Source organism: Erinaceus europaeus, chromosome 9 (assembly GCF_950295315.1).
Source record: "Erinaceus europaeus chromosome 9, mEriEur2.1, whole genome shotgun sequence".
In the NCBI taxonomy this organism is placed as follows: Eukaryota; Metazoa; Chordata; class Mammalia; order Eulipotyphla; family Erinaceidae; genus Erinaceus; species Erinaceus europaeus.
This window is the reverse complement of record NC_080170.1, coordinates 38,004,667-38,025,160: the sequence shown is the minus strand read 5'-3', so window position 1 is coordinate 38,025,160 and position 20,494 is coordinate 38,004,667. Positions and strand designations below refer to the sequence as shown.

The window sequence follows — 20,494 nt, the reverse complement described above, 5'->3', positions numbered from 1 at the left end:
ACTAGGGGTCTTCATGTGAGAAGCTAAGTAGTCCATTTTAAGTATATTCCAAGGGGCCCATGACTTTAGTAATTCTTGCCTGAGCTCCACAAGTAATATGCAAATGGCCTAAAACTATTGTCTGGGAAGATGGTGTCAGATTTGAGAATAGGCCTAGAAAGTTGGATTATGGCAGTGAGTAACTACAAAATATGAGGAAAATATATAAATACCATTAACTGTAACTCCCATCAATCTGACCTAGGGCCCATATCTATTCATATTTGGTACAGGAGCTTGTGTAACCCCTGTATCCCTGTCAGTCTGAACATTCTAGGCTGTGCTCATTTCAGGACCAGTCTTCCACAAGTGGCATAGCAAGTTGACCCAGTCTTTCTTCAGGGATTGGTGCATTCTGCATCATTATTGTTCTACACTAAGGGGAGGTCCTGAAGAGACCCACAAGAAGGCCCATGATGGTGTTCCTTATAAGAGTGATCAATGATGGTGGAGAGAGAGATCTACCAGATGTCTATGCCCATCATATCTATGTGGGAATACAAGGACTCTCTTAAGTAGAGCCTCAGATGATGGGGTAACCTGGGAGGGCCATGGTTTCTAGTGAAACATTCTGTATCAAAGTATTGTGCAATAAATATTTGTTTACTGATGACCTAACAATATACTTGGGGTGTGAGGTTTGGCAAAAATTCGTAGACAGTCCATGCTATCGCTATCTGTTTTACAGAGCTCCACCTTAGTACTTCATGATGTTTCATTATTTCTGAGCAGCCTACGAAATGACAGTAGTGGTGGAACTTGTATTTAGGAAATTAGAAAACATTGATTGCTGGGAGTAGGATCTGGGCATGAAATTTCAATATCTTGTGTTCAACATCAAAAGTGTTTTAGCTCTGCCACCAAGTGGATAGAGCACACATGATGGGAAGAGGGACTATTTTGCTTCTGATTGTGGGGGCCCTTGGGGCTTATTATTTTTATATACCCCTTCCAGATAATCTTGAAGAAACTTGGAAAGTTCTGTGGATGCACACACATATGAAAACTCTCACAAACTTGGTGAGTACAAAATTTGATTGACTCAGAATATTTACACTTTGAAAAGAAGTTCCAAGAATCACCTGTCTTCTTGCTGTCATTATTATTATTTGTAATTTCATTGCGCTGAAAGTTTGCTCTAATAGTTTGTTTGCTGATTTAAAACTTTTGTTTGGTATTACAATTATCCCTTAATGCAGACTCAACGAAAGGGACATGTAGGAAGTAGTCAAGTAGTTTTAATATTATTAATAAAAGGCAAAATATGTTGGCAGAGAAAAACAACATCTTGTGACTTTCACAGTAACAAGGCAACCAGAATGGAGAATGTTCAAGTATGAACTTCAGAAAGGCTAGGATCCAATAGCATGGTAATTATAGTACTCTCTGAAATAATCTGGAATTTAAACATGAAAATGTATTCATACAGAACTATTTGTAACCAAATTGACTGGTAAAAAGCCAAGGTAAACTGAGTGCATGGTTCCCCATTGAAGGGTGTCTGTTTGGAGGCCATAAACAGCTTTTTGGCTTACTGCTCACTTAGAGCCCATAACTGAAAGACCTATGATTTTCTTAGTAAGGCTGAATACTTAGAATTGAAGTAACACATCTCCTTCAAAACCTCATCTGTGGTGACATGCCTTCCCACAGCAAATAATAAACCAAAGAACTTTAAGCTGGGTACATTTCTGAAGTAGTCACCTGAGTACGGAAGGTAGCAATTAGTAAATGGACAGATTTCAATTCAGAAGTTTAGATGAGTCAGTGTTAAAAGTGGATCCTTGTGTGATTTTTAATATAAATTTTACTCATTTATTTTTAATTAGAGATAGTGATAGGTAGACAGAGAAATACACAGAGAAATAAAGGCCAGAGTAACGCTCAGCTCTGACTTATGGTGATGCTGGGGGTTGAACTTGGGATCTTAGAGCCTCAGGCATGAAAGTCATTTGCATACTTATTATGCTTCTTCCAAGTCTCTTTTGTGTTATTACAGTAAATAAAGTTGTAATTAAAATTATGTCACTAAAAAATCAAATGTTTAGATACGGTTACAAAATTTCCTTGATTTAAAAAAAAATCTGTTCTCCACAAGGCACCAAGAAGTCTTTGATTTAAACACCAGGGAAATCTTTACACACACACAGTGAGGAAGATTTATTTCACTCCAAAATGACATATTTTGAGGAATCTAGAGCTATACTGCTCATATGGCTAATTTTGACCCAAATTGAGATATAATGGAAGTGGAAAATAAGTGGAAGGTTTCTAATATCTGGCATAAAGAGAATAGAAAATATTACATCAGCAGTAATACTTTTGTTATAAGGTGTACTGATAATATTTTGGTATGCTATTTTACCTAATTTGTTTATAAAATTAAAATTCAAATGTGAAAAATTAGTAATTCAGAGATAGCTAGTCCAAATAGCAGAATATTAAACACTTGGGCCATTATCTTTTTTCTCACATTTTTTTCAAATAAAAATTATTTACTTATTTATTTAAAAATGGAGACATTGACAAAAACCACAGGATAAGAGGGTACAACTCCACACAGTTCCCACCACCAGAACTCTGTATCCCATCCCCTCCCCTGATAGCTTTCCTATTCTTTCTCCCTCTGGGAGTATGGACCCAAGATCATTGTGGGATGCAGAAGGTGGAAGGTCTGGTTTCTGTAATTGCTTCCCCGCTGAACATGGACGTTGACTGGTTGATCCATACTACCAGCCTGCTTCTCTCTTTCCCTAGTAGGGTAGGGCTCTGGGGAAGTGGATCTCCAGGACACACTGGCAGGGTCTTCTGTCCAGGGAAGTCTGGTTGGCATCATGGTAGCATCTGGAACCTGGTAGCTGAAAAGAGAGGTAACATACAAAGCCAAACAAATTGTTCACCAATCATGGACCTAAAGGCTGGGATAGTGCAGATGAAGTGTTGGGGGGTACTCATTGCAGACTATTGTGCACTCTTTTTTTGTTTTCAGGTATAAATTTTGCCCTCGTTTATGGATACGTGTGAACATATGCTCTATCTCATGGGACCTAGTCTATATCTAGGTTTTGGGACTTTGTTAGGAAGTGAATCACCTAGAATAGAATTAGAGAATACTATGCAAGGAAAGGTCTCACCTGAGTAATGAAGCTGAAGGGTTGTCATTCTATGCCTGAAGTCTCTGGACACTGTCTGAAGTGAAGCATGCTGAGCTGGTACTCATTGTGTTGATTAGGTTGGGATCAGCGGATGCAATATCATTTGGTATGAATTGAGACAAGCATTGAGGAAAGTACTCCTCACCCTAAGGTTCCAGGACTGGGGGGAGATATAGGTCTATAGTGGAAATGTGAGGCTCCTGCTGTCTTAGGGTTCTAGAAGACAATAGATAATTATTGCTATAATCACATTATTTGGTAATTGGGTTAACTTTGAAAAATCACTTTGTTAGGATTTGCTGTATCATATACAACATAACCAATAATTTCTGTCCTTTGACATTATTTGTATATAGCTGTGCCACCAGTTGCTTCTGGTTTCTCTGGTCTAGGCTTCTGAGAGAGTCAATATATCAAAGACTCAGTCTATGTATTAAAAAGACTCTGTGCTTTAAAAAGTTTGAGACATACAATAAATTTTTTTCCCTCTCATATTAATTAAATAGTGATTTATATGACTACAAATTAATAGGAGTGTACATAAACACCATTCCCACCACCAAAAGACTGTGGTCCATCCTACCCCCACCACCCCAACCCCGCCACCCCAGAAAGTCGAATATCCACCCTCACCCTCACCCCAGGGTTTTTACTTTGGTGCCTTACTCCAGATTTAGTTAAATCCTGCTTTTAGTTTCCCTTTCTTTTCTTTTTTCTCAACTTCTGTTGATGAGTGGGATCATCTCATACTCATCTTTATCTTTCTGACTTACCTCACTTTAATATAATTCCTTCTAGCTCCATAAGATGTGTCAGAGAAGGTGACCCATTAATCTTTCTTAATAGATGCATAGTATTTCATTGTGTATATATACCACAGCTTTCTCAACCACTCATCTGTTGTTGGACACCTGGGTTCCTTCCAGGTTTTAGCTATTATGAATCATGCTGCTATGAACATAGGTGCAAAAATATCTTTTTGGTTGGGTGTTATGGAGTCCTTGGGGTATATTCCCAAGAGAAGAATTACTGGGTCATATGGAAGATCCATATCTAGCCTTGTGAGAGTTCTCCAGACTGCTCTCCAGAGAGGCTGGACAAATTTACATTCCGACCAGCAGTGCAGAAGGGTTCCTGTGTCCCCACAGCCTCTCCAACATTTGTTGCTGCTGTCCTTTTTGATGTATACCATTCTCACAGGAGTGAGATAGTATCTCAATGTTGTCTTTATTTGCATTTCTCTGGCAATCAGTGACCTGGAGCAGTTTTTCATATGTTTATTAGCCTTTTGGATCTCTTCTGTAGTGAATGTTCTGTTCATATTCTCTGCCCATTTTTTGGATGGAGTCATTTGCTTTGTTGTTGCTAAGTTTGCTGAGCTCTTTATATATTTTGGTGATTTGTCTCTTGTCTGATGTATGGCATGTGAAGATCTTCTCCCATTCTGTGAGGGGTCTCTTTGTTTGTGTGAGAGTTTCTTTGGCTGTGCAGAAGCTTTTCAATTTGATGTAGTCCCATTGGTTTGTTTCTGCTTTAGTCTTCCTTGCAATTGGGTTTGTTTCATCAAAGATACCCTAGAGGTTTAGGTGGGAAAGTGTTCCACCAATTTTTCCCTCTAGGTGTTTGATAGTTTCCAGTCTAACATCCAGGTCCTTGAACCATTTAGATTTGATTATTTCTGGCAAGATAAGGTTCAAATTTCATTCTTCTGCATGTTACAACCCAGTTTTCCCAGCACCATTTATTGAAGAGAGCCTCCTTCCTCCATTTAATATTTTGGGGACCCTTATCAAAGATAAGATGTCCATACATGTGGGGGTCTAGTTTTGGCCATTCAGTTCTGTTCCACTGGTCTGTGTGCCTATTTTTGTTCCAGTACCAGGCCGTTTTGATGATGATGGCCTTATAATATAGTTTGAGATCTGGGAGTATGATGCCTCCATTTCTGTTTTTTTTTTTTTTTCTCAAGATAGTTTTGGCAATTCTGAGTGTTCTCTTGTCCCAGATAAATGATGGCAGTTTATGTTCTATTCTCTTAAAGAAGCTTGGTGGAACTTTGATAAGTATTGCATTAAATTTGTATATGGCTTTGGGGAGTATATCTATTTGGATGATATTAATTCTTGCAATCCATGAGCATGGGATGTCTTTCCATTTCTTTTTTTTTTTTTTCCCCCCAGGGTTATTGCTGGGCTCGGTGCCTGCACCATGAATCCACCACTCCTGGAGGCCATTTCCCCCCCTTTTTGTTGCCCTAGTTGTTGCAGCCTCCTTGCGGATATTATTGCCATTGTTGACGTTGCTTTGTTGTTGGATAGGACAGAGAGAAATGGAGAGAGGAGGGGAAGACAGAGAGAGAGGGGAGAGAAAGATAGATACCTGTAGACCTGCTTCACCGCCTGTGAAGCAACTCCCCTGCAGGTGGGGAGCCGGGGGCTCGAACCGGGATCCTTACGCCGGTCCCTGCGCTTTGCGCCACGTGCGCTTAACCCACTGCGCCACTGCCCGACTCCGTCTTTCCATTTCTTGGTATCAGTTTCTATATCCTTGAATAGTGACTCATAGTTTTCATTATACAAGTCTTTTACTTCTTTGGTCAGGCTTATTCCTAGGTACTTTACTGATTTTGCTGCAACAGTGAATGGGAGTGATTTCTGGATGTCTTCTTCTTTAGATTTGGTGTTTGCATAAAGAAATGCCACTGATTTTTGCACATTGATTTTGTAGCCTGACACCTTGCTATATTTCCTAATGACTTCCAACAGTTTCCTGCTGGATTCTTTAGGTTTTTCTATGTATACTATCATATCATCTGCAAATAGTGAGAGCTTGACTTCTTCCCTTCCAATCTGTATTCCTTTGATTTCTTTCTCTTGCCTGATTGCTATGGCAAGAACTTCCAATACTATGTTAAAGAGTAATGGTGACAATGGACAGCCCTGTCTAGTCCCCAATCTGACGGGGAATGCTTTCAGCTTCTGTCCATTGAGTATGATGTTGGCTGTAGGTTTGTTATACATGGATTCCATTATCTTGAGGAACTTCCCATCTATTCCCATTTTTGTAGTTTTTTTGAGCATGAATGGGTGTTGGATTATGTCAAAGGCTTTCTCTGAATCTATTGAGCTAATCATGTGGTGTTTGGTTTTGCTTTTATTGATGTGGTGAATGAAACTGATTAACTTATGCATGCTGAACCAGCCTTGCATTCCTGGGATAAATTCTACTTGGTCATGATTAACAATCTTTTTGATATACTGCTGTATCTAGTTGGCCAGGATCCTGTTTAACATTTTAGCATCTATGTTCCTCAGAGATATTGGTGTGTAGTTTTACCTTTTTTGTTGTGTCCCTATTTGCTTTTGGTATCAGGGTGATGTTAGCTTCAAAGAAGGTGGAAGGGACTGTTCCTTTTTCTTTGATCTTGTGGAAGAGCTTTAGATGTATAGATATTAGCTGTTTCCTGAAGATTTTGTAGAATTCGTTTGTGAAACCATCTGGTCCCGGACTTTTGTTGTTGGGGAGATTCTTAATAATGGTTTTGATTTCTTTGTCTGTGATTGGTGAATTTAGGTTTTGTAGTTCTTCTTGGTTCAGTTTTTGGAAACTCAACAACATGCTGCTTATGAACTGCTGGGTCAGAGAGACACTCAAGGAAGAAATCCGAATGTTCCTGGAAACAAATGAAAATGAAGACACAAGTTATCAAAATATTTGGGACACAGCTAAAGCAGTATTGAGACTGAAACTCATAGCCCTACAATCCAATATTAGTGAACAAGAAAATGCTCAAGTAAAGGACCTTAATGCATGCCTTAAGGACTTAGAGGAAGAAGAACAAAGGGCCCTAAAGCAACCAGAAGTATGGAAATCACTAAAATTAGAGAAGAAATAAACAATACTGAAAATAAGAGAACCATACAAAAGATCAATGAAGCCAAATGTTGGTTCTTTGAAACATTAAAGAAGATTGACAGTCCCCTAGTCAGATTTACACACACCCACACACACACAAAAGACCCAAATAAATAGAATTGTAAATGATAGAGGAGATATCACAATTGACACCACGGAATTCCAGAAAATCATACGAGACTTCTATAAAGAACTATACGCCATAGTTCTCTAGCTATAAGCTAGAGAATCTGCAAGAAATGGAAGAATTCCTGGAAATTTATACCCTTCCAAAACTGAAGCAAGAAGAACTACAACACCTGAGGGCTTTTTTTAAACCTATAAGTAGGATTTTTAGCTTAATCACTCACTCCTGATCAAGAGATAAATAGGTTAGGGGAGAGATAACAAAGTGGTTATGGACAGAGTTTCTCATGCCCTGAGGATCCAAAGCTCTGGGCTCAATTCAGCCACTCTTCCAACATCTAGAGCCAAGCTGGAAATACTTGGCCCTGTGAATTTCCAAACAGGTCTCATTTATACTCTGTGGGTTCTGTGTCAGTTATTCACCATGTGTCCCCAATTCATCAGGAGAACAATGTGGAGAAGTTTCCATTATACAGCCTCACCTCTAGCCCACCAGGGTAGAGATCTTCTCCTGAGTTTTACAGCCAGCTCTCTGCCCCCCAATATCAGCACAGGGCCTCCCTGCTGCCACCCAGCCTCTGAGGGTCAGTAGCAATGGAAACTCACAGCTGCATTTGGTGAGCCTTAGGGGAATCCAAGTCCTCTCCTCCCTTCAGCAGTCTTTTTGTTAGTAAAACAGACTGGAGGTGGCACCTCAACTGATAAACTACTAGACTATTACCAGCCACTGGGGAGAAGATAAGAGTTTTAGCCTCAGGAATCTCTCCTTAGGCTCCTCTCTGTCCAGGAGCCACATGTGTTTGCACTCACCAGTGATTTGGTGGTTTCCCAAAGTAGTTCTAGTCCTGTCTTGTTGCAGTCCCAGGTGGTCTCCTTTGATATTCCTAGTTGACTGGGGAGAGGAGAGGAGAGGACAGCTGCTGCTACTACATAGCCTTCTCTCTCTCTTTTTGCTTAATTTCTGACAATTATGGGATTGTTGCTATTTTTGTTAAATGTAATATCTTGCTTGAGTGCTGTGCATTCAGTTTTTGCATTGTTTCATTTGAAGGTGGTAATTTTTTCTGGGTCACACAACTGTAAGAATGGCCTTAAGGCATTTGTGGGAAACACCTCACACAGCTGAGTATTTGCCTAACAGTGTAAGAGGATTTGGGTTTGAACCTTGGTATTGCAAAGGAGAACCATAGATGGCATCACAGAGCTTAATCACTGGTGGAACAGTGTTGTGGTGTCTGTCTGGTTGTACCTCTCTCATCCTCTATCACTGAAAAAAAAAAAAGGAAATAATGGGTTCATGAAACATTCAGGGGAATTCTGCATACAGAAGGCTGTGAGTGTATCCATTATTCTTACTTTCTTACCTCTCTGTTTCTCCCCCCCCCTTTATTTTTGCCATTAGAGTTATCACTGGAGCTCAGTGACTGCATGATAAATTCTTTACCCTGGCAGTCATTTTTTCATCTGGGACCTTGGTTTCACAGACAGGAATGTATTTTGCATAACCACCATGTAATCCAACATTCTTTAGCTCTGCATTTAAAGAAATATGGGAACAGGAACTGAGGCAAAATCAAGGAGTCTTATCTTTCAGTATTTCTTGTGTGCAAAGACTCTTATTGCCACAATTTGATCTCAACTTTCTGATTTCCAATGGAGTGTCTTTTCCTTTGACCCAAAGTGAGATTGCTCCTTTGTTTGGTTGGTCAAACTTTAGAACCTGTGCAGCACTGAAATAGACTTCACCTATAGTTTGGAAAGTCTCCTCATTCTCAAAACTTAATTACTGCTGTCTCTCTAGATCCCTGCCAACCTTCTTTGAACATGTCTATGAGTTGTCTGATTAGTGATTGTTTATGATTTTATCAAACTTAACCCATGAAAAATTTATTTACCCTGAGAATGTGTTTAAGTCTTTATGCAAAATGAGAAGTCTAGAAATCTCCAAGTTAAAACTTCAATGACTTAATTGATTTCTTGTGGCAATGGTTGTGCTAACAATTCTGAATATCAACTATTTTTAATAGTGACAAATATCTATGGTTATAGATAACATTAGCATTTGAGATTTGTAAACATGTGCATGCCCTCCCCATCCCTGCTCCCATTTTAGGGTCTGTTTGTTGAGTTTTTGGGAATGAATCATTTCATGATCAGTGCCAAGTTCCTTATGAACTTTCAAGAAGTCCCACCCACTTCAGATGAAAATGTCTCTGTGATGGAAACAACTTTTGACAACATTCCTGTACGTGTCTATCTACCGAAAAGAAAGTCAGAGATGCTAAGAAGAGGATTATTTTACATTCATGGTGGTGGTTGGTGTTTGGGAAGTGCTGGTATGTACCCTCTAATGGTCCCTTTAACTTATTACATAACATGCATTTTGTTAAGTTGTTAAGTGAAACACATCAAGAAGACAAGTCAGTTAAACATCATCACAGATAATGCAAATATTCCCCTGTCTGAAACTTACTTCTTTGGATCTGTGTTAGTTTAAATGAATCATTCTAAAACACTTCCTAAATTATAAAGTAGTGAACACTAAAAAGCTTTGGTATATTGCAGATGAAAAGTAATTATATGAATTTGAATATTTGCTAGTAATCTTGTCTATTATAGAAATGATGTGCTATTGCAGTGAAAACCAGAATAAAGTGATGTGACTAATAGATAGAAATGAGGAAATGGTGACTACCCCCTTACAATAAAGTTAGATGTAAGAGAAATGAAAAGGAGGTATTAGATGCAGAGTAGAGTAAGACTTTCTTTACTAACGTTTAGAGTCATTTTTTCTCATGTATTTGTTATAATTTTAGAAACATGGAAAATTCTGTTAAATACCTTTACTTTGTATAAGTGTTTATATATTATTTATATCCAAATACACATACTATGTATTATATATCCATGATTCTTATTGATATGTTTGTAAGTTAAAGCTAAAGACAGCAAATAGGAGGGGCAGCCAATGACATAGCTGGTAAAGCACACACATTGCAGTGAGCAAGGTCCCTTGTTCAAAGCCCCTGGTCCCCACCTGCAGGGGGAAAGCTTCCCCAGTAGTGAAGCAGGGCTGCAGGTGTCTCTCTGTTTCTTTCCCTCTATCTCCACATTCCTTGCAATTTCTCTCTGTCTCTATCCAATACTAAGTTAAAAAAATATGGCAAATAGCAGATGTATGGGAAGGAGGTAGGGAGAGTTTGTCTGCTCGAGATTATTGGAAAGAGAGTGGGATTAAGTACAGAGAATGGGTAACATGAGGAGGATGAACATGTCTTTCTTTGTGGCAGACTAGTAGTGGGTGTTATCATATATTAGAGGTAAAACTTGCAGGTGACATGGTCTTGTCTATCATTTTATACAAATTCAGGTAAGAAAGTCATCAGCTGGCAATGCAATGATGTTTCTAACACACAATCTGCCTCTCATGGGCTCAGTTGTTTCCATGAAACCCCTCTTCCCATAAACTTCATTTTGGTGAACTATTAGTGTTAGGTAAAGGAAGTAAATATATATAAAAAAAAGCACACAGCATTTGTCTGGTCCTTTAGTTTCATTAAAAACATGATATATTGCATCATGATCCTAATAGAAGCATTCTTGAAAGGAGACCACCTGGGACCGAAACAAGACAGGGCTAGAATGACTTCAGGAACCCACCAAATCACCGATGAAGCTAACACGTGTGGCTGGTGGACGGAGAGGAGCCTAGGAAGAGATTAAGTGGCTGGTAACAGTCTGGCAGTTTATCAGTTGAGACACCACGTCCAGTCTGTTTTATTAACAAGGGGACAGCTGAAGGAAGGAGAGGACTCCCCTGAGACTCACCAAGTGCAGCTCTGAGTCTTCATTGCTACTGTCCTCAGAATCTGGAGCAGTGGCAGGGAGGCCCTGTGCTGACACTAGGGGACAGAGAACTAACCATGAAACTCAGGAGAAGATCTATACCTCGGTGGCACAGCAGTGGGGCTATTAGAGTCTCTTTGCATAACCACTGGATTATCTCTGCCCCACCCTGTTTTATCACTTGGTCAGGAGTCAGTGATTAAGCTAAGAAGCCTACTTATAGTTTAAAAGCCCTCAGGCTCCCATAGTCTACAGAGAAGAAAAAGCACAGAAGAGCCTTTTAAGCCACTGAGCTCCAACTCAGGGATTAGAATACTATTGAAACAACTGTTAACTTCCACAACTGTGAACTCTTTAATTACCTTACTTAGACACAAGTCAATCTAGGCAAGAGTGATCAGTAATTTGAAAAGTACTGAGAGAGGGACCTCATAACATACTATATAAAATGGTTAAACCAACAAGAAGAAATATTGGAGAAATGAACCAGGACAAGAGTCTAGCTAAAAGCCCCCCAAAGGTTGAAGCACAAAATAATGAGGTCATCATCCAAACACAATTTAAGGAAATAATCAAAGGAGTGAGTAAAGAGTTTGAAAGAATTGGCATCAGAAATGCAGGAACAACAAATGAGTCTCTGGAAAAAAACACTATCTCAAGGTTATTAGAGAACTGAAAGTTGAAATAGCTGAGCTAAGAACACAACTAGCTGAACAAGATAAAACAGTATCAGAACAGAGTAACAAAATAGATGAACTTCAGAAAATGTAGAGGGGAGAGAGAATAGAATCAATGAGGCTGAAAGACAGAATTAGCAAGATTGAGGATAAATTAGAGCCAGCTAAAAAAGAAGAGATCTCAAAAAGAGATTAAGAGATACTGAAAACAACAACAGAGACCTATGGGATGACTTCAAAGGAAATAATGTACACATTATTGACTTACCAGAGGAAGAAAGAGAGGGAGGGGAAGAAAGCATTCTTCAGAACATAATAGCTGATAACTTCTCTAGTCTAGTCAACATAAAAGACTTAAAGGTTCAAGAAGCCCAGAGGGTCCCAAATACAATTATCCAAGACTAAAAGACACCAAGACACATCATATTTAGACTGGAAAGGAATAAGGTTAAAGAAAGGATCCTGATGGCTGCACGAAAAAAAAACCAAATAGTCACCTACAGAGGAACACCCAAAGATTAGCAGCAGACTTCTCCACACAAACACTACAGGCCAGAAGAGAGTGGCAAGATATCTATAGAGTACTCAATGAGAAAGGCTTTCAACCAAGACTACTGTATCATGCTAGAGTGTCATTCAGACTAGATGGAGGTATAAAAACCTTATCATACAAGCAACAGTTGAAGGAATCAACTATCACCAAGCCTGCCCTTAAAGAAGTTCTGAAAAGTCTCCTATAAACACTCAGACCACTATAAATAGGCTATATGTCAGGAAACTCTAAAACTCTACAAGAATGGCATTAAATTATCTTCAATCTTTGATATCAATAAATGTCAATGGCCTGAATTCACCTATTAAAAGACACAGAGTAGGAAGATGGATCAGAAAACACAACCAAACAATATGCTGTCTACAGGAAACACACCTAACTCAACAAGACAAACACAAACTCAAAGTGAAAAGATAGAAAACTGTCATACAGGCAAAAGGCCTACAAAAAAGGGCAGGAACAGCTATTCTCATATATGACACAGTAACTCTTAAAACACATAAAATTAAAAAGTTAGGAATGGGCACTACTTAATGCTCAGAGGATCAGTCAATCAAGAGGATTTAACAATTATTAACATCTATGCACCCAATGAGAAGCTATCTCAATACATCAAACATCTACTGAAAGAGCTATAGCAATATATTAACAGCAATATAGTCATAGTAGGGGACTTCAACACCCCACTCTCTCAACTTGACAGATCATCCAGGCAGAAAATCAATAAAGACATAAGGGAGCTAAATGAGGAGATAGATAAACTAGAACTATTGGACATTTTCAGAGTTATTTATCCCAATAAACGAGAATGCACATTTTACTCAAGTCCACATGGGTCATTCTCAAGGATAAAACCATATGTTAGGTCACAAAGACAGCATCAGCAAATTCAAGAGGACTGAAAACATCCCAAGCATCTTCTCAGACCACAGTGGAATTACACTAACACTTCACAATCAACAAAAGATTAGTAATAGTCCCAAAATGTGTAAGCTCTACAGTATACTCCTTAACAACTACTGGGTCAAAGAAGCAATAAAGGAAGAAATCAAAATGTTTTGAGAGATCTAGGAAAATGAAGGACAAGCTTTCAAAATATTTGGGACACAGCTAAGGCAATACTGAGAGGGAAGTTCATAGCCATACAAGCAAACTTTAGAAACAAGAAAAAGCACAAATAAACAGCCTGATTGCACATCTTAAAGACCTAGAAGAAGAACAACAACAAAGGAACCCTAACACAACCAGAAGGACAGAAATCACTAAAGTTAGGGCAGAAATAAATAACATAAATAACTTTGAAAATAAGAAAACCATACAAAAGATCAGTGAAAGTAAATGCTGGTTCTTTAAAAGAGTGAACAGACTTGACAAACCTTTAGCCAGACTCACAAAAAAGGGGAGAAGACAAAACTAATTTGAATAGTAAATGAAAAAGGAGATATCACAACAGACACCGCAGAAATTCAACATATCATGAGAGGCTTCTATGAACAACTATATGCCACCAAGCTAGAGAACCTGGAAGAAATGGACAATTTCCTAGATACCTACCAACTTTCAAAACTAAGTAAAGAGGAAGTAGATAACATGAACAGCTAATGAAACTGAAATAGTTATCAAAAATCTTCCCAAAAATAAAAGTCCTGGACCAGATGGTTTTACAAATGAATTCTACAAAACCTTCAAAGAAGAACTAATACCTCTACTTTTAAAATTCTTCCACAAGACTGAAGACACTGGAATACTCCCTGCCAGCTTCTGTGAAGCCAACATTACTCTGATACCAAAAGCAGACAGGGACACAACCAAAAAAGAAAACTACAGACCAATATCTCTGATGAACATAGATGGTAAAATATTGAACAAAATTCTAGCCAACCGGATACAGCAGTATATCAAAAAGATTGTTCATCATGACCAAGTGGGGTTTATCCCAGGCATGCAAGGCTGGTTTAATATATGTAAATCAATCAATGTGATTCACCACATCAATAAAAGCAAGACCAAAAACCACATGGTAATATCAATAGATGCAGAGAAAGCCTTTGACAAAATACAACATCCCTTTATGATCAAAACACTACAAAAAATGGGAATAGATGGAAAATTCCTGAAGATAGTGGAGTCTATATAGAGTAAACCTACAGCCATAGTTTCATCATACTCAACGGTGAAAAACTAGAAGCCATTCCCTTCAGATCAGTTACTAGACAGGGCTGCCCACTATCACGATTGAACACAGTGTTGGAAGTTCTTTCCATAGCAATCAGGCAGGAGCAAGGAATTAAAAACATACTGATTAGAAGAGAAGAAAAGAAGTCAAACTCTCCCTATTTGCAGATGACATAAAAGTATACATAGAAAAAACTGAAGAAGCTTTTGGAAATCATCAGTCAATATAGTAAGGTGTCAGTTTACAAAATTAACCTTCAAAACTCAGTGGCATTCCTCTATGCAAACACTAAGTTACAAGAGGTTGAAATTCTGAAATCAATTCCTTTTACTATAGCGACAAAAACAATAAAATATCTAGGAATAAACCTAACCAAAGAAGTGAAAGACTTGTATACTGAAAATTATGACTCACTCCTCAAGTAAATTGAAAAGACACACAGAAGTGGAAAGATACTCCATGTTCATAGGTTGGAATAATTAGTATCATCAAAATTAATATACTGCTGAGAGCTATATACACATTTAATGCTATCCCCATCAAGATCCCAACCAAAATTTTTAGGAGAATAGAACAAATGCTACAAATGTTTATCTGGAACCAGAAAAAACCTAGAATTGCCAAAATAATCTTGAGAAGAAAGAACAGAACTGGAGGCATCACACTCCCAGATCTCAAATTGTATTATATGGCCATTGTCATCAAAATTGCTTGATACTGGAATGTGAGTAGACACACTGACCAATGGAATAGAATTGAGAGCCCAGAAGTAAGGCCCCACACCTATGGACATCTAATCTTTGACAAAGGTGCCCAGACTATTAAAGGGGGAAAGCAGAGTCTCTTCAACAATTGGTGTTGGAAACAATGAGTTGAAACATGCAAAAGAATGAAACTGAACCACTATATTTCACCAAATACAAAAGTAAATTCCAAGTGGATCAAGGACTTGGATGTTAGACCACAAACTGTCAGATACTTAGAGAAAAATATTGGCAAAAGCCTCTTCAGCGTAAATTTTAAAGACATCTTCAATGAAAAAAATCCATTACAAAGTAGACTAAGGCAAGCATAAACCTATGGGACTACATCAAATTAAAAAGCTTCTTTACAGCAAAAGAAACTACTACCCAAACCAAGTGACCCTCCATTGTATGGGAGAAGATCTTTACATGTCATACATCAGACAAGAGGCTAATAACCAGAATATATAAAGAATTTACAAATCTCAACAATAAGAAAACAAATAACCCCATCCAAAAAAGAGTGGAGGTCATGGACAAAATATTCCCCACAGAAGACATCCAAAAGGCCAAGAAACACATGAAAAAATTCTCCAAGTCTTTGATTGTAAGAGAAATGCAAATAAAGACAACAATGAGATACCACTTCACTCCTGTGAGTATGTCATACATCAGAGAAGTTAACAGCAGCAAATGCTGGAGAGGTTGTGGGGTCAAAGGAACCCTCCTGCACTGCTGGTGGGAATGTCAATTGGTCCAGCCTCTGTGGAGAACAGTTTGGAGAACTCTCAGAAGGCTAGAAATGGACCTACCCTATGATCCTGCAATTCCTCTCCTGGGGATATATTCTAAGGAACCCAACACATTCACCCATAAAGATCTGTGTACACATATGTTCTTGGCAGCACAATTTGTAATAGCCAAAACCTGGAAGCAATTCAGGGGTCCAACAACAGATGAGTAGCTGAGAAAGTTGTGATATATATATTAGACTACTACTCAGCTATTAAATATGGTGACTTTATCGGTTTTCAGCTGATCTTGGATGGACCTTGAAAAATTCATGTTAAGTGAAATAAGTGAGGAACAGAAGGATGAATATGGGATGATCTCACTCTCAGACTGAAGTTGAAAAACAAGATCAGAAGAGAAATAACAAGTTCAACCTGTACTGTAATTGGCATATTGCACCAAAGTAACAGACTCTGGGGTGCATGGGTGGGGAGAATACAGATCCAAGAAGGATGACAGAAGACCTAGTGGGGGTTCTATTGCTATATGGAAAACTGGGAAATGTTATGCATGTTCAAACTATTGTATTTACTGTCCAATGTAAAACATTAATTCTCCAATAAAGAAATTAAAATATAAATAAAAAAGAAGCATTCCTATTTAGTAAAGATCAAATAATTGTTTATAAGTTGCTATGTATAAGGAATTTTCAGTATATCTAACACCTGACTCTGCAAACATCACAAGAGCCTTTCCAATCACCTGACTATATGGTTTTTTAGAGCCTATTATCACTGCTTTTAAAAGATATTTGTTTAATTTCCCAAGAGGACACACAGACACAGATGCACATACACATAAAAACACACAGACACACATACACAGACACACACACACACACGAAGAGAGAGGGTTGGAGATGATAGAGAGACAAGAACATTAGTATCTCTGGCATATATTGGTGCTGGAGATTGAACCAGTGACATCTGGTGCCTCTAGACATGCTTTACATTATGAACCAACAACCTCAGACTCTGTACTTTTGCATTTGTATTTATGATTTCTCCCTCCTATGTTACTGAAAGATCCATTTTTGTCTGTTTATATCTCCTAGTCTTCAAAGGGAGACATGCTACCCAATTCAGGAGCAAACTTGTGTGCACCCCCCATCTCATACATAGTGACCAGGTCAACCTTCCTGTAGAATTCATTCCACCTTGTCTGCTCAGAAAATGTGTATACATACATCAGGGTTCAGGTCTCTCCTCTTGTTCCTTTATCATCTGTTTCTCTTGCTGGCAGGTTTGAGGTACTCTAATACTATTTCTAAACAGCATTTTCAGTAGTTTTATATTACAACAGCTAATTTTTTTCACCATGGATTTTCATTCTTATGCCTCCTCCTTCCTGCCTCTGACTCCAGTAGAATGTGACTTCTTGAATACTGGGGAGTTATGTTACATATTTATTTTTTTCTGCACCTAAGACTTACTTAGTTAAGCGAACAGAGATTAGGTTTGAGGGGAATGAAGCTGGTATAAATTATACAGTATTTTAATGTGGAGAAAGACAAGAAAGTTGATGATTTGCATATATTGGAATTTCTGCACAGACTTCATGTTTTATACCTATGTCAACTCCTTCTCCCCGGAAGATTTCAATGAGGAGATAAGATACAATAGTAAGATTTCTGCTAAAGGAAACACATAATCTGTTTAATTGTCAGCCTCTGATTTTCTTTTTTAATTTCAGCTTTGCTTACATATGACGTTCTGTCAAGAAAGACAGCTGAGAGACTGGATGCCATTGTCATTTCAACTGAGTAAGAGCTGTGTTGGTGTGGTTGGGTTTGGGCCAGGTGTTATAGGTGAGAATTGGCTCTCAGCTGTCATGGTCATTCTTTAGTATATTTATTTTATATCTAAATAAACTCTACCAATATATCAGTGAGAGTGAGAACACAGAATAGTGGCAGATATGATTCTGAATATAGAACTTAGTGTGTTATGTTTCTGAGTCAAGGCTTCATCCACTGAGTCAGCTCCTATGCCACAGTCATTGCTTGTTTATTTTAAAATTTACTTAACTGATAGGACAGAAAGAAGTAAGAGTAATGAAGGAGATAGAGTCAGAGAGTGAAAAAAGATACCTGCAGTTCTGCCCAACCACTCATAAAGTTTCCTTCTGTAGGTAGGCACTGGGGCTTGAACCCTGGGTTTGTGATATAAGAAAGATGGAGCAAGATAATCATCCACTGTATGATTGCACTTATATGTACTTATAGGGAAAACATAAGTTAACTTCACAAGTAATCAAACGAAAAACACATTCAAGGAATAGAATCTGGAAAACACCAGACTCAGGCACTGTTTCACTGACCTGAGAGGGAGAAGAAAAGGAGGAACACTGGAAGTAGTAATAGATGTAGGTGTGACTTAGAAAGGAATTGAAGGCAGGGCCATAGACATGAATAAAAATGAGCTAGATATAGATATATAGGTATATAAATATATAGAGGTGTATCATCTATCAATATCTGAATTTGGGAGAAATCTAGCAATTTGCACTACAGGAATGAAGACACATAACTCTAGTGGTGGGAACAGTGTGGAACTATATACCTATTATTTTAAAATTTTATAAATCTCTGTTAAATCACTAATAAAAATAAAAACTACAAACAAACAAAACTGCAGATTATAGACCATGTCACTGTTACAGGAAAGGAAGGGTGAACTGTGAGACAAAATGTAACATTGAAAGACACTGATCTATAGTGATGCACATGTGAATTGTATAGTGTTATAAAGCAACATTTCTTCAACGACATTTTTAAATCAATGAAACATTTAAAAAATTGAAATAAAGTTTTTTCTCTGTTCACAGCTACAGATTAGCACCTGAATATCACTTCCCAAATCAATTTGAAGATGTCTACAATGTACTCAAGTGGTTCTTACATCAAGATGTTCTTGAAAGATATGGCGTAGATGCTGAGAGAATTGGTGTTGCTGGAGACAGTGCTGGAGGGAACTTAGCTGCAGCAGTAGTACAACAAGTATTTTGCTTTGTTTCATTTCAGAGATTAGCCTTTCGTAAATTGTTTTAAACATGAGCTTGCCAATGAAAATTGTATGTTAATATGACAAGTGAGAGGTAAGTAGAGGTCAGTTTAGAACACATTTACAGACCTAGTGCTTGATTCCAATGCCATATTTTTTGAGAGAAGATCATACAACTCTCTTTTTAGATTATTGGTTTAAAGGTAATTTGCATGCTCATCTAATTCACAGTATATCTTGCTGTACTATGTGATTTTTTGAAATCAGTTGGTGATACTAACCATCACAACTACGGAAGGATATGACTTCATTTTTCACTAGTAGAGTAATGCAAAGATGTACACAAGACTAATGTTACAGAATAATTATGTGGTCTAGAGATAGATTTGTTTGCATTAGATGATATTGTTTTCTGGTGAAGGAAAAAATTCAGATAAAATTAAGCCACTATTTCTCTAACGTTGATATAAAATGGCTATTTACTTGGTATAAGGTTAATGTGCTATATAGTTATAGGGGTATAGTACATTACAGGATAACTTAGTTTTGATAGCATTTATCTGACTTAAGAAATAAACCAGGGATTAGGGGTGGTGCACTGGGCTCAGTGTATATACTACACTGTGCAAGGACCTGGGTTTGAGCCCCAGGTCCCCTCCTGCAGTGGGAAAGCTTTGCGTACAATAAAGCAGTGTTGCAGGTGTCTCTCTCTCTCTGTCATCCCCTTCTCTCTCTTTCTGGCTGTCTCTATCCAATAAATAAATAAAGAGTTAAAAAAAGTTCCATTTATAAAAAAGAAATAAACCAGACATTAATGGTTTAGAAGCCATACTCATATGGGATAAATAATTTCTGAAAGATTTGTGAATTAGAGACATCAACTTTTTCTTTTCTAATATTTTTATTGATACCAGGTTTATTGCTTGGGCCTTATGGCTGCATGATGAATCTACTGCACCTGGCTGCCATATTCCTCCTATTAGATAGGGGAGAGAGAAATTGACAGAAGTGAGGGATGTAGGAAAGGAGATTTAAAGAGTAACACGTGCAAAACTGCTTCACTGCTTATGAAGCTTTCCCCACCTGCAAGTGCTGATGAGGGTTTGCACCTGTGTGTTTATGCATAGTGAAGCATACACTCAACTAGGTGTGCCAATACCTAACACTTCAACTCTGTTATTGAATAAGTAGGCCCAATCATCAATGAAGTATTCATAAAACCTGCATTGCTGTTGGTTTTGTTGATTTTATTATTCATTTCTATGTACATTATAAACAAAAAGATATTGGTTATTCATACCGTTAGGATTATCTTCTGATTTATTATAAAAAAGATACACATTCTGGAATCTATATACTGCAGAATATATCAGTTGCTTTCCAGAAAGTGGCCTCTAAATTGCCTCTTTATTCTCAGTCTGGAAGGCAACTTGGTGTAGTTTGAAGAACAAATCAGGAGACAGGGATCTG

At 38.0% G+C, this 20,494-nt stretch overlaps 1 protein-coding gene across 3 annotated transcripts in view; it reads left to right on the top strand.

Moving 5' to 3' along the window:
• The first annotated feature begins 793 nt into the window (after nt 1-793).
• LOC103119301 (arylacetamide deacetylase-like) overlaps nt 794-20,494 on the top strand; it is a 523,062-nt gene continuing 503,361 nt past the window's right edge. For 2 of the 3 annotated variants that reach the window (XR_009551564.1, XM_007529565.2), the window contains exons 1-4: nt 794-1,059; nt 9,349-9,571; nt 17,715-17,784; nt 18,849-19,020. Coding sequence is in view for 2 of the 3 variants with exons in the window: in XM_007529565.2 (XP_007529627.2) it covers nt 919-1,059; nt 9,349-9,571; nt 17,715-17,784; nt 18,849-19,020 (606 nt within the window). In the remaining variant the exon portion in view is untranslated. Of the gene's footprint in view, nt 1,060-8,637; nt 8,803-9,348; nt 9,572-17,714; nt 17,785-18,848; nt 19,021-20,494 lie in introns of all 3 variants that reach the window. The other variant, XM_060197639.1, reaches the window with a different exon arrangement.